Below are 15059 nucleotides of genomic sequence, written 5' to 3'. Positions count from 1 at the left end.
CCTCAGGTTTGAGCATCTTTAGAACATCTTGTTGACCTGATACATGAACATAGTGTTCTAGCCAGTGTTACTATAATACATACATAAATATATGTCTAGTTGTAATCCTGTTCTGTAGCTTGGGTGGATGTACAGTCTGTTAATATCTAGAATCCAATCTGACCTAGAGCATTTTACTATTGCCTTTCATTAGTTATAGTCCGCATGGTTGTACAGTTTGTGGAGTGCTGTGTATTTTCCACTGTAAAGGATAAAGGTTAGAAAAGTAAGAGCTGATACTACCTCTGTTTTAAGTGAACTTACCTCCCTGGAAAGATAAACAAAAATGAGGCAAAAAAAGGAGAATGAAATGAATAGTAACTGACCACGCATTGTACAGATATATTGCAAAAAAGAGTAGAAGACAGAGTAGCTGAAATTGAAAAGACAGAAGAACAGAGAGAAAATATGTGTCATGGGTCTTACAGAAAGAGAAGAGAAGGGAAAAGGCAAAGAAAGAATATTTGAGAAAATAATTACTGAAAATTTCCCAGTGCTTATGAAAGATATAAGTATGTATATCCAAGAAGCACAATGTTTTCCAAACAGAATAAATCCGAACATATATTAATGAAAAATAGGATGTCATGTTAGTTTTTTTTTTTTTTTCTTTGTATTTAGAAGAGGATAAAGAATCAAAGTTACATGAGATTAATTATGGGAAACTCTCTAGGAAGAGCATATAGTCCTTTGTCATTTAATAACACCAGTTTAGGCCAGACAGTTGTATTCCAATATGCCTCATTTCTTGCATCTGGTTACCTTAACTCTTTTGGGTACTGCATAGTGATCTGTAAAAGTTATCAGGTCCACATGTTGGAAATATCAAAAATAGAGGAATGTTATTTGTATTTTTGCAGGTTGCTTCATGTGCGAAATGGAAACTGCAAATATCATTTGGGTGAAGAAACATTCAAGTTAGCTCAGACATATATGGATAAACTGTCAAAACATGGCCAGCAAGCAAACAAAGCTGCACTCTATGGAGAACTGTGTGCATTACTGTTTGCAAAAAGTCACTATGATGAGGTGAGTGTTTTGAAGTGCTTTTCCTTATGACCAGTAAGTACTTCTAAAAAAGAACAAATCAAATAATCATCTCTTATTTGTCTTATGGATGTTAGATTTTCACACATTAGGTTTACTTAAAACAGTACACATTTGTAATGGAATATTTAAAATTAGGCAAAAAAAAAATTATGTGAGATTGGTTTTGAACATACACGTATAAGACTTAGGGCCTTTTTTGTTGTTTAACGTCACCAAATGGGTCTCTACCTATTGTTTTGATGGGTGTGCTGTGTTAAATGAACCTTTTAATAGATGCTTTTTATGACAGGTAGCTCTGAGTGAAATCTCATAACTTGAAAGCATTCATTTCAGTGTGAAGCTAAATTTTTATTTATGCCTTGTTGCATTGCTTTGTTCCTTTCACTGCCTTATGAAAAAAAAGCTTCATTTCTGACTTTGTACTATTAAATTAATGCTTCATTGCTATTAAAAACGTAGTTGAGAAGTGATTTATGGATGCTTCACTTCTTTGCTTGGATTGCTTTTATTTATGCAAGAATTGCATAATTATTCCATGCTATCAGAAAGCTGTCATTTAGCTTTCATATTTTAACATTATGCCTATCTTGATTTTTGATCTATCTGCATATACACACACATTCCATATTAAAGGAAAATAGCAATTAGAAGTGAAACCAGAAAATTCTAGAATATTTATAAGATGGTATTTATGGAACTTAGATGCTAGGGTCATCCTGCTTTTAATATGTATGTAAGAATTTACCTAACTCACATGTACAAATTTAAAACCCTTGTCATTTGTCTGTAGTTTCTCAGGAAGTTTGTGTATGTTCTTGTGTTTTGTTTTGTTATTGTGGTCACTTATGTACAACATACCATTTCCCATGTTAACTTCTTTAAGTATACAATTCAGTGGTGGTAACTGCAGTTCACAGTGTTTTATTACTATCCCCACCATCCCATTACTAAAACTTTTCTATTACCCCAAACAAACTCTGTACTTGTTAAACATTAATTCCCCATTCCCCCATGTCTACCTACACTCCTGGTACCCTATAGTCTACTTTCTAAATATGAATTTGCATATTCTAGTTATTTCATATAAGTGAGCTCATACAATATGTGTTCCTTGGTTTCTGGCTTCTTTCATCAACATGATGCCTTCAAGGTTCATTAATGTTATAGCATATATCAGAACTTCCTTTATATGGCTGATTAATATTACATTGTATGGATGTACACATTTTATTCATTCATCTGATGATAGATAACTTATGTGACTTTTACCTTTTGGCTATTGTAAATAATAATGCTGTGGGCTTTGGTATACAATATCTATTCAGCTCCCTGCTTTCAATTCTTTTTGCTGTATACCTAGAAGTGGGATTGTTGGGTGGTATGGTAATTCTGTACTTCACTTGCTGAGGAATTGCCGAACTGTTTTCCACAGTGGCTGCACCATTGTACATTCCCACCAACAATGCACAAGGCTTCCTATTTCTCCATAGTGTTGGTGAGGACCAACACTTATTTTCTGTTTTTTAAATTATAGCCTTTCTGGTGGGCACTAAGTGATATCTCATTGATTTTGAATTTTTGCATTGTCCTAGTGACTAATGATGTTGAGCATCTCCTGTGGTTATTTTTTTTTTAAGGAGGTACCAGGGATTGAACATGAGACCTTGTACATGGGAAGCAGGCATCAACCACTGAGCTATACCTCCTCCCCTCCTGGGGTTATTTTTGATGTTCAGTTCCTATGTCTGCTGAATTCGTTCTATTGATGGATTATTTTTCTGCTTCTGTGTGTAATGACTGTTTGCTGTTTATCTACTGAAAGATATAGGACTTTGTGACTTCTTTTAGGGGGGCGGTACCAGGGATTGAACCCAGGTCCTCGTATGTGGGAAGCAGGTACTCATCCACTGAGCTACATCTGTCCCCAGTGAGAGTTGGTATTTTCATTTGTTTTATTTGTTTTGTTTGTAGGCGATACCAGGAATCAAACCACTTGAGCTACAATTGCTCAACCAGTTGAGCTACAGCCACTCCCTACTTTGTCACTTTCTGTGTTTTTCATATACCAAAAATAAACAGCCCCATTCACTGAAGGCCTTTGCATGGATAACAGAATGTTGAAAATGATAGTGAGGTTAAACATCTTAGAAAATGTTAGTATTATGTTTCTTATTAAAAGTTCTTCCAGTGCCCCCATCATTTTTTTCTGTCTCTGCATAAGAACTTATATTAGCCATTTCTGGTTCCTCTTTCTTCATTTGTTTGGTTTTTTTTTTCATCCCTTATTTGCCATATTGCCTTTTGTAACTCCATACTCTTCTCTCTGTTACATAAAGCTATTCATATCTTGATATTCTTTATTCCTGTGTTCATTTCCAGGCCCATCTTCCTATTTCCAGACCCACCAAGCTAGTTAAGAGAGTCTTTTACTTAACAATTACCACTTTCTTTCTTTTGGTAACGGTTACAATTCTAATTTGTGGTTATTTTCTTTCTACATTTGGTTTGGAGGGCTGGGGGCTGTACTATGCCTCATTCATGATCTTTGCAACTCTTAACACATTGGTCCCTTGTAGCAGTGTTTAAATCTATAGAATTCTTAGATAATTTTGATAGTTTTATTCTTTTAAAAATAAAGAAACTTCTCATTAATAATTACAGAAAAGTATACACCATGAGGATGTAGTTTGGTGCATTATCATTATCTTCTTTCGTTAAGATAGGCTAGATTATGCTAAAGTAACATCAGTCCCAAAATAGCCATGAACCTCATGCTTCATCCCCAGCTTGGCATGGCTGTGGCTATGTTTTACATTATGTGTGTACTTTGATGAAGCCTTGTAGTAATAGAGCAGTCTCTCTCTGGAACATTGCCACCCTGGGAGCAGAGATAAAAACATCTTTTTTTTTTTTCTTTAAAATGGAGAGCTACTGTTGGCTTTTAGACCTTTCTCCCAGAAATTGCACGTTTCACTTCTGATCATATTTAACTGGCCAAAAGTAGACACATAGCCATTCTTGTCTTTAAAGTAGAGGGAAGTATATCCTTCCCCAAGGAAGGACTGAGTATATACTTTAAAACAATATTACAGTCTACCATGATTCTAAAGATTTTACTTTGTCACTTTTGAACAAAATCAGCTTATTTAGTGTCTTACAAGCGCAAAGCTTATTTTTTGGTCTAAATTTGAGTTGGAGTAAGTTGTTTTCATTAATGAATCAAAATTGCTTCTAAATAGCTACATCTTTTCTTTTCTAGTTGTACACCAGTATTTACAGCAGTATTATTCACAATAGCCAGAAGCTGGAAACAACCCAAGTGTCCATCAACAAACGAATGGACCGACAAAATGTACATACAAACAGTGAAACATTACTTGGCCACAAGGAAAACTGAAGTTATGAAACCTTTAACATGAAAAAACTCTGAAAACACTATTCTCAGTGAAATAAGCAACACACATAAGGACAAAAATTGTGTATTACTTAAAAGGGATGACTAGAAATAGCAGATTATCAGAGGTAGAAAGTAAATTAGAGGTTACCATGGGAGGGGGAGAAGAAGGGAGAATGTTTGTAAAAAATGTTTTTAAATTTAAGGATTAAAAAAAAAACCACTGCCTGACAGTTTACTCTCTAAAAAGCCAATAATCTCCACTTTTGTGGGGGTGGGCAAGTCTGTGTTCTGTAGGGCAGACCACAGCTTGGAACTCCGGTGAAAGTTTTCTATGAATTCCCCAGGAGAAGCTAGCTGGCTGAGGAGAAGCTAGCTGGCTGAAGTAGAAATGAAAATTTTTCCTTCTGACAACCGAAATCATACTTCTCCCTTTCAGACCTTCAGCTGAGTAGATGAGATTTCTCATTGTTTAGGGCATTCTTCTTAGTTAATTGTACATGGAGTTAGCCATAGATGCAGTTGACTTATTGATGATTTTAATCCATGAAATACTCTCACAGTAACAATTGGGCTAGTGTCAGACTAGTGCTTGCTTGACCAAACAACTGGTCACCATAACCTACTCAAGTTGATACATGAACTTTACCATCACAGTTGGGTTTTTTTTTTTCCTACTTTTTAAATGAAACTTTGAACTATTTAAATTGCAAATCATAGGGAAACGGACTTGGCCCAGTGGTTAGGGCATCCGTTTACCACATGGGAGGTCCGCGGTTCATACCTCCGGCCTCCTTGACCCATGTGGAGCTGGCCCATGTGCAGTGCTGATGTGCGCAAGGAGTGCCGTGCCACGCAGGGGTGTCCCCCGCATAGGGGAGCCCCACACGCAAGGAGTGCGCCCCGTAAGGAGAGCCGCCCAGCACGAAAGAAAGTGCAGCCTGTCCAGGAATGGCACCGCCCACACTTCCCGTGCCGCTGATGACAACAGAAGCGGACGAAGAAACAAGACGCAGCAAATATACACGGAGAACAGACAACCCGGGGAGGGGGGGGAGGATCAAATAAATAAATAAATCTTTTAAAAAACAAAAACAAAAAAAAAAATTGCAAATCATAGGAAAACCAAATGTATTAGTTGGGCAAAGGGATACTGGTGCAAAGTACCAGAAATCTGTTAGCTTTTATAAAGGATATTTGGGATAGAAGCTTATAGTTATAGGGCCCTGAAGAGTCCAGCGCAAGGTTCCTTTCCTCACTAAAGTCAGTTGCCACGTGTTGAAGCAAGATGGTTACTGAGCTCTGTGAGGGTTCAGCCTTCCTCTTGCTCAGCTACAGTCTGGCATAGGCTTTTCTCTTTTCCCAGGGCTTTAGCTGTTCGAGCCTTCTCTTTTCTGTCACATGGCAGGACCAAAATGACCAAGTTCTCTCCTCTTCTGTGTCTTCTTCCATGTATCTTCTTGAATGAGTGTCCATTTATATAGCCCACCAAGGGGATGGGGAATCAATCCTGAGTTACACACTGATGACATGGTCGACTCAAAGCCCTACTCTTAACATAATTTAATCAAAGACATCAGTTGAATCTAATACAAACAAAGGGGGTCACGCCCAGAGGAACAGTTTACAAACATAATCCTTATTTTTTGGGGGGTTCATAAATAATCTCAGACTGCCACACCAAGTATTTGCACCTGTTGCATTTGCAGAAGTTGAATAGCTATAACTTTTCGTGGAGTGGGAGAGAAGGAAGCTTGCAGAAGAGAACAAATGTTTATTGAGCACCTTTTTATGTACTAGGTTTTTTTAAAAAAGCATCAATTTTATGATACATATTAATAAAGCTTACAATTTTCCTAAGTTCTTATATAAATGAAATTTAGGCCCAGAGTTTAAGTGACTTGCCTAACTTAGTAGTTAAGTAAGTAGAAGAGTGTGATTCCAATGTAGCAGTGTCTGACCTGACAGTACATGCTCATTCTGCTGTACCAAACATTCCTGCATTCACAAACACTCTTTGTGAAGTCAGACATTCACAAATACGCTTTATGAAGTCAAATATTCACAGTCTTTGCGAAGTCAAATTAAGGGCATCTCATGATCTTAAATTATTCTTTTGTACTTGTTTTTATTCTCCTTCTGGTATTGTAGGAAGTAAACCACTTTTCCTAATGAGCTGTCCCCCCTTCCTTGTGGTCCCTTCATATCTTTTTTTGTTTGTTGCAGTTATCACTATCCAAATTATTTATTTTAATTTTTTCTTTCTTTCTTTCTTCCACTGTGAGAGAAAGGATATTTTCTCTTCTTCCTTGCTGGTACACTGTCTGGTACTTAACCTCTCTACACCTCTTTCCCATAATAATAGTATGTGTCTCATAGATTTGTTGTGTCAGTTAAATGTTTAATATGAACAGTGGCTGGCACAATCTAAACCCTCAATTAAACAGGAAATTAAAATATAAAGTAATAAGTGCTATAGTAAGGGAAGAAAAGTATAGAAAAATACCGAAAACATGGTCTAGACCTGAAACCCAAAAGACAAGTTAGATGAGTTTTAAGGGGTTGGAGGAATGAGGAATTTGTCTAAGGTAGAGGGAACAGTACATACAAAGGTTTCCGAGCAAGAAAGAACATACCTCTAATTTCCTGACTATATGGCTATTTCCATGGGTGATACAGACATTAGGAGTGAAAATAATAAAATTTAAAAAAGGAACATACTTTTTAAATTTATTTATTTATTTCCACCTCCCACCCACCCCCATTGTCTGCTCTTTGTCCACTAGCGTGCATTCTTCTGCGTCTACATGTCTTCTCTTTAGGCTGCTCCAGGAAGTGATCTTAGGACCTTCTGGAGTGGGAGAGAGGTATTCGTTCTCTTGCATCATCTCAGCTCCCTGGTCTGCTATGTCTCTTATTGTCTCTCCTCGTTGTGTCATCTTGCTGTGCCAGCTTTCTACTCAGGCCAGCTTGCTTTGCTGGCCAGCAGTCCTGCATGAGCCATTTCATCTGTACAGGCCAGCTCATCACCTGGGCCAGCTTGCTCTGTGGGCCAGCTCACCTTCAAGAAACCTGGGAAATCAAACCCTAAACCTCCCATATGGTAGACAGGAGTCCAGTCACTTGAGCTCCATCCGCTTTCCATAATGTACTTTCAAAAAAACAGCCTCAGGGAGATTTTTAAGTGTAAATATTGTGTGTGTGCTCTTATTCAAGTGTTTGACAGCTCATAGGAAAAATTCACATTGATTTTGTTAAAATATTTTATTTTTATTTATCACAGTTCTGTCTCTTCTATAAATCTTTGTTTTTTTAGGCATACAAGTGGTGCATTGAGGCAATGAAAGAAATCACAGCTGGCTTGCCAGTCAAAGTCGTGGTAGATGTTTTAAGACAAGCTTCTAAGGTGAATATAATATTAAAATTATTAAATTAATTACAGTATTTATCAGACTTTAAATTTTTTTTAAATTAACCTATTGTTTAGCACGTTAGGTGTTAACAAGATCTATTTTCTAAATTTCTATGTTGCGTTTTAGAAATCTGGTTTTTAAAACTAGCTCATATGGAAAATTTAGATAATTTTTCTATACCCACAAAACTTTGAAATAATTCATTTTGATAATTCAGCTGAAGAGTAGATCAAAATAGTATTCGACATTATCCCCAATGTAGCTGTCTAAAATATTACAACTAATGATAAAGAAAAAAAAAGCCCTACTTGTCTTAGTGTTAAGGACCATGATGCTTTTGCCTGGAATATATCCATTTAGTGAAAAAAATGTTAACTCTGCTGTTTATCAAGTTCAGTATCTGTATTCTTTCTGTTCTGCTATCAGTCTACGTTAAAGAAACTAATTCAAGAATATGAACACAACATGAGGGCTTTTTTTTGTTTGTTTGTTTTTCTGTATGTATTTTTACTTTTTTTTTTTTTTTTTTGTATATACCATGATTTATCAGCTAAGAGGACAATCACTAAAGTGAAATGCCCAAAGGAGGCAATGTGGTACAACCTTTAGCCTCCTATAGGTGGAAATTTAAAAAATTTTTTATCTTCCTGGAAAAAAATTTTTTATCTTGGAGCTTTTATTTTTATTTTTAATTCTATTTTTTGTAAATATTTATAGTGACCTGAACTCCTTATGCTAAAGATTAATTTCTTTTCTCCTAAAGGACAGCCTACTATAAAATACTCTAGTGTTTGTATGGCAGTCTCACAACATGATAGCTTTCTGTACTTGACTTACTAGACAATCCATATTTGATTTTTTTCCCTCTAGTTTTATCTTATTCTGTAAATTAATACACTAACTCTTTGAGGCCTTAAAGCAGTTACTGTATTTTTCAAATATATTCTTTCTACCCATGGGTTTCTCAATTTTTAATAATTCAGTTTAGTTGGTTTTAGTTATAGAAATTTCACTTAGAAGGAAGATTCCAAAATTGTTGGTTTAGAAGAGTCCGAGATTACTTTGAAGTTAATTAAATCAGTCATTTTAGAGCAGGCATACAGTGTAAATATTCAGGTTTCCATCAGAGCAAGAAAAGGAATATTAGTATGATTTTAATGAATTCAAAACATTGAATATATGTTATATAAAGACATATAGTGTAGTGTATTTGTAAGCTTTATATTTCTATATACAAGTGATATTTAGAGTTTTAAAAACTATAATGCAAGAGTGAACAATACAAAAGAGAGAACTCTAAACTATGGAGTATAGTTAATAGTATAATTATAATTTTTTTTTTTTGTAACAATGATACCACACTAAGACAAAGGTTAATAATAGGGAAAAATGTAGGGGGCGGGTAATATGGAAATTCTGTACTTTGTGCATGATTTTTCAGTAAACCTACAACTGCTTTATTTATTTTTTGAGAGGGAAAAAATGATTTATTGACGGCCGGGCGGACTTGGGAGCTTTCTGTTTTAAACCTGAGCCTACAACTGCTTTAATTTAAAGAAAAAAACTGACCATCCTTGTATCAAGATATTTTACGAAATAATAGAAAAACTTGAGATTATTATATTTTATTAGATAAAAACTGCTGAAAACTGTTGCATGCCACTCCAGAACTGGGATATAAGTACCTTAGAAAATAACGTGGCAAACCTTATCCACACACACACTCTTATATTAATTCTCTGGAAGGATGGGAGTATACCAGTTTTGTAAGGTAACTTTCTTGTAACAGTATTGTACTGGGCATGACAAAATTTTAAGCTTATGATTTGTACCAGGCTATATACAGATGTTTATAATAGACTTTTCAAGTTTTTAGAATGTTTGAAGAAGTGTTTTTCTTATTGACCATTATAGCCTGAATATATAAACTATACTTATTTTAGCATACTATTTAACTGTTTTGAGACTTGTTTAACAATTTTTCGCTTTAATTTTAGGCTTGTGTAGTAAAACGTGAATTTAAGAAGGCAGAACAGTTAATTAAACATGCAGTGTATTTGGCACGGTAGGTGTTTGTTATTAAAAATACTGTTTCAAAGTCTCTTTCTACTTTATGTCCTAATAGTTTTCTATTTTTTTAATAGGGATCATTTTGGATCCAAACACCCAAAATATTCTGATACACTGCTAGATTATGGATTCTACTTACTAAATGTAGATAATATCTGTCAGTCTGTTGCAATTTATCAGGTATGTTAAAGGTTACATGTTTTTTTATTTCAGCCTAAATTGACAGGGTGACCTTTATTTGTTTGCATTATTTAAACCACACTCTAAAAATAAGTCTCTCTAATCCCCCCTCATATAGGACATAGCATTATTTTACTGAGTAATACCTAGGAGGCTTAAAAGTTAATGTTTTAGGAATTAAAGATACTCTTCCAGGAAGCAAGTTGTTGGGTTATGGACCCATATTTAGCAGCACTTTTCTGTTTTTCATTTGTCCAAATAATGACTTGTTCTTGTTGATTTAGCAAGTATCATTGTAAATGCCTTTGTAACAGCAAGGAGGACTGATAGATGTCAATTTAGGCTTTACCTTAGTCATTCTCAGGTAAATGGTGAACTATGCTATCATTCTAGACAAGGTATCTGATTATATAATTCAGTTCTGAAAAAGGAGACAGAGAAAAATATGTGATTCCCAGGACGTGTGAATGGTTTTTATTAAACCATTGCTTTTTTTTTTTTTTTTTAAGTTTAATAGACCTTAGCCACTGTGAACTCACAGAAAATGTAGAGCAAAACATTAATTCAAAAGTTAACAAAAACCTAAACACAAGCTAAAAGTCTGATGGTATTAATAACAGAACTACCAAATAAATATTTAAAATACTTGAACTATTTTAAGACTTACAAATATTTTAGAAATACCTATTTATAAGTAATATGATCATTACAAATATTCTTACCAGTTCATTAAAGTAGGTTCTCCTAATCACATCTATGCTTCAATTTATTACCCTATTTCAAGTTACTATATTAAGCCATTGCCTTTTAAGTCAGACTTGATCTTCAGAAAATTAGGCCTCATAGAGAACCTTCAGGTTTAATGTAACATTCCTTGTGATCTATTAATTTAAAAAATTTTTAAAAAAAAGACAAAAAATAAAAAAAAAATAAATTGAAAGTGAGACATGTCAAAAAAAGAGAACCTTCAGGTTCTGTTGTGAATTAAATACAGCAGAACTTTTGCTTCCAAATTTACAGAATTGTGTATATAGAATGTATGTTTAAATTATTAGGTTGTTTAAGTGATGTTTTCTAAGGATTTACAGTATTATCAAATATTTTCATGATTATTTCAGGCAGCCCTTGACATTCGGCAGTCAGTGTTTGGTGGCAAAAATATCCATGTAGCAACAGCTCATGAAGACTTGGCTTATTCTTCTTATGTTCACCAGTATAGCTCTGGGAAATTTGACAATGCACTGTAAGTTCCCTGTTCCCTTTCAGTGAAGGATTAAATGCTGGCTTTTTTCTCCTAATACAATAGTACTTACATATTAAATTTGTCTTTCCATGAGCTTAAACGGAATATCTAGAATGTTCTTAAAGCCATTTAAAATCATATCAATTCATAAGCCATTCATTTAGACTTTATGTGGTTTAATATTTGAGACACCTATCTTCACTTAGATTATAACTTACCTTTTGAATATTTCCTTTAGTAATTTTTCTCAGAGTAATACAGTAGCTTCTGGGTACATAGCAGATTTACTAATTTGAAAACCTCTTACACAAAACTCTTAGAAATATTGAATAAAATGTGTAACAACATGTTTTTAAATGTATAGCTAAGCTTGCAAGGGAGATAGTCGAAAACTCCAGAGACCAATAATGGACAGTAGTACATAAGGAGTACACATGAACTTGAGTATAACTGCTCTGGGGTGCTGGGAAGGCTATAACCTTGGTCGAACAACAATCCTGGCTTTAAGAGACAAAGCTTCTAGCCTACAGGTGGCTGTGAATTAGAACTGAATTCCTCACGTGAAGCCAAGATCAAAGGTGTACTCTCAAATAAAGGATAGCAGAGGGAAGACAAGAAAACATGTCCATTCCAGCTTGGGCTCAGAGTTGAACCCAAAAAAAGGAGCCTTATAGGGTAATTTGTTACTACAGACCTATACCACTATTGAGTTTGGAGATAATGCATATAGGAGCTCCCAAATTGAGAAAAACATTAAAAAACTCATTGGCTAGGTCTCCTGGGATACCTTGCAAAGAAAATGGAAACCTCTTGGGAGTAAATAATCCTCAACCCAAACCACGCAGAATCACCATAGATAGCTGTACCTTGGATGAACTCAACAATTAGAAATTGGAAAACAAGTAAGGATACATTACCCCTTGAGTGAGAGTCAGAGTCATCAGATATAATGAACAGCATTAGAATCCTGAGAACTTTAGTTAACAGGACTTTTGAGTTGATACTTTATTAAATTAGAGTATAAAACAGGTTAAGCAAACTACAGCCTGTGGGTGAAATAAAGTTTTATTGGAACATAGCCACACTCAGTCATTCATGTACTATGTGGATTTGACTTCTATTGCTCCAACAGCAGAGTTGAGTAGTTGTGGCAGTGACTATATGGCCCACAAAGCCTAGAATATTTACTGTCTGGTCCTTTACAAAAAAAGTTTGCTGACACTGGTTTAAAAGAAGGAATCTAATATTTTAGAGGGGAAAAAAGATAAAAGGCCTATTTGGAAATTAAACAACTGATGCATGCAACAACATTGATGAACTTTGGGAAAACATTATGCTTAAAGTAAAAGAAACCAGTCACAAAAGACCAGTATTGTATGATTCCATTTATATGAAATGTTCAGAATAGGCAAATCCATAGAGACAGAAAGTAAATTGATCATTGCTAAGGACTGAGGGGTTGAGAGGGAATGGGTAGTGACTCCTAATGGGTATGGGCTTTCTTTTTGGGGTGATGAAAATAATCTAAAATTGCAGTAATGGTTTCACAACCCTGAATATACTAAAAACCACTTAAATGGGTGAACTGTATGCGATGTGAATTATATCTTAATAAAGCTAGTATAAAAAATGAAACATGAATAACAAGAATTGGAAAATAGTCATTGAAATTAAAAAGTTAGTGGACAAATTAAACAAGATTAGATGGAACTATTCATGAGTTGGAAGAAACATCTGAGAAGATCAGTGATTATTTGGAAGAAGTGGGTAGGAGGCTTGGAGATGGTTGAAAGGAACTGACAAGTAAAATAGACAATTTTTTTTTTCTTTTTGGGGAGATAGGCCATAAAGAAATAACTAAGCATGTCAAGTAAGAACGTATGCTGTGAAGAAGAATAAAGTAGTAGGGTTAGAGTTTAGAGAGTAATGGTGGACTTTTTAGGGATTTTTTATGTGGGCTTATCTGGAAAGGACTATTCAATGAGGAGTGAGCCATGTGTATAATCAGAGAAGAACATCCCAAAAAAAGTAAAACAAGTGCAGTGGTCCTGAGGTGAAAATATGCTTTTCAGGTTCAGGAAACCACTAAGCTTGTGTGGTTGGAGACAGGTCAGGGAAGGTTGGTCTAAGAATGGTAAGATACTAATAAGAAGTCAGGAGGTTAGAGACTGAAAGATCATGTTGAGCTTTATAGGCCATGATAAGTACTTCAGTTTATTCTAAGGGAGTTGAGTAGCTATTAGAGGTTTTGAACAGAAGAGTGACAGAATCTAGTTTAGGTTTTGAAAGGATAATTCTGTCCTAATAATAGTAGGCTGTAGGTAGAAAATGGCAGCTGGTAGCTATTGCAATGATTCAGGTGAGAGATCTAGGAGAAATTGATAATCTGGATAAATTTTGAAGGAAACATTGATCAGATTTGTTGATAGTTTGAATGAATTCCTCAAGTAGAGAGGCCTGAACAACAGAAAGAATAAAGCTGCTCTTTATCTTCCCTCTAGGGTTAAAGTGCCATAATCTTTCTCTCTCTCTCCCCCTTACCTAAAGTTCAGTCCACTACAACATATTGAAAATTGTTTAAAAAGCAAACTGGTCCTTTACCACCTAGGTAGTTTTAGAAGCACTTTCTATCAGTATAATTGGTTGTGATTTTGAAAATGCTTAAATCTTTTGCAACTAAAAAGAAATTACCAGACTATATCTATCTGTATTGCAGATTTCATGCAGAAAGAGCTATTGGTATCATTACCCACATCCTACCTGAAGATCATCTTCTTTTGGCTTCTTCAAAGAGGGTGAAAGGTACCCTTTGTAATCTAGTCTCAGATTTTTAAATTGATGATATATGGTATAAAATAATGGTATTTGTTTCATCAGGGGATAGTAACATATGGTTGAACTGTATCTATATATTACTAAGATGGTCAGTTCACTTATTTAAAGTGTTTGCCTGCAACTCTAATTAAATTTTCCAGTGGTTCATATGAAAGGTTGTTCACCTCTCTCAGATTATCATTGCTATTGATAATCAAGAATTACGTTCTTTTCTCTTCCTTTAGCATTCATTTCTTTTGAAGGGGATATGGATGAACAATGCAAATTATTTCATAGTAATATGGATAGCACACTGAAGGCAGGTTGTTCAGCTTTCTTGTGCAGAATTCTTACACTGACCTTCATATCAGGTTACCCTTAATGATGCAAGGCTCTTCCAAATACCACTTTCTTTCTTTCTTATTTTAGCTTTCTTCTGAGTACCGACAGGGCACTTTAATTGAAAACATGAACATGAATGGGTCACCCTTAAGATTATTTCATGCATGTGTGATAATTTTTTACAGTGTCTGGAGCTCGTCTCTTTTTTTTCCCTCTAGGTTTGCATTTTTAAAGTTACACAAGTAATACATGATTAATGTCAAAAACTAAAAGCTAGATAAAAAAGAGAAAAAGTAAAGTCATCTGAAATTCTACCAATAAAGAATAAATTTTGGTGAATGTCCTTTTAGACTTTTCTTTCTTCAAATAATGAAATGAATTTTTTTTTAGTTTTATAATCTGCTTTTTTTTTTTTTTTTACTTTCTATATCCTGAACATTTTTCCATTTCAATATATTTATTTAAGTTCACCCCTATTGTTGGACCTTTATATTATCTTCAACCTCTTGTTCTT

The 15059-nt window shown here is 34.7% G+C and overlaps 1 protein-coding gene across 1 annotated transcript in view; it reads left to right on the top strand.

Moving 5' to 3' along the window:
* The window catches only part of LOC131277677 (amyloid protein-binding protein 2), a 68974-nt gene that overhangs the window by 41948 nt on the left and 11967 nt on the right, over nt 1-15059 (top strand). The window contains exons 5-10 of the mRNA XM_058292769.2: nt 900-1068; nt 7800-7889; nt 9894-9961; nt 10041-10146; nt 11265-11389; nt 14106-14191. Coding sequence (XP_058148752.1) covers nt 900-1068; nt 7800-7889; nt 9894-9961; nt 10041-10146; nt 11265-11389; nt 14106-14191 — 644 coding nt within the window. The remainder of the gene's footprint in view (nt 1-899; nt 1069-7799; nt 7890-9893; nt 9962-10040; nt 10147-11264; nt 11390-14105; nt 14192-15059) is intronic.

Source organism: Dasypus novemcinctus, unplaced genomic scaffold, assembly GCF_030445035.2.
Source record: "Dasypus novemcinctus isolate mDasNov1 unplaced genomic scaffold, mDasNov1.1.hap2 scaffold_282, whole genome shotgun sequence".
Taxonomy (NCBI): Eukaryota; Metazoa; Chordata; class Mammalia; order Cingulata; family Dasypodidae; genus Dasypus; species Dasypus novemcinctus.
Note: the sequence above shows the minus strand (reverse complement) of the source record. Positions and strands in the feature narration are given on the sequence as shown.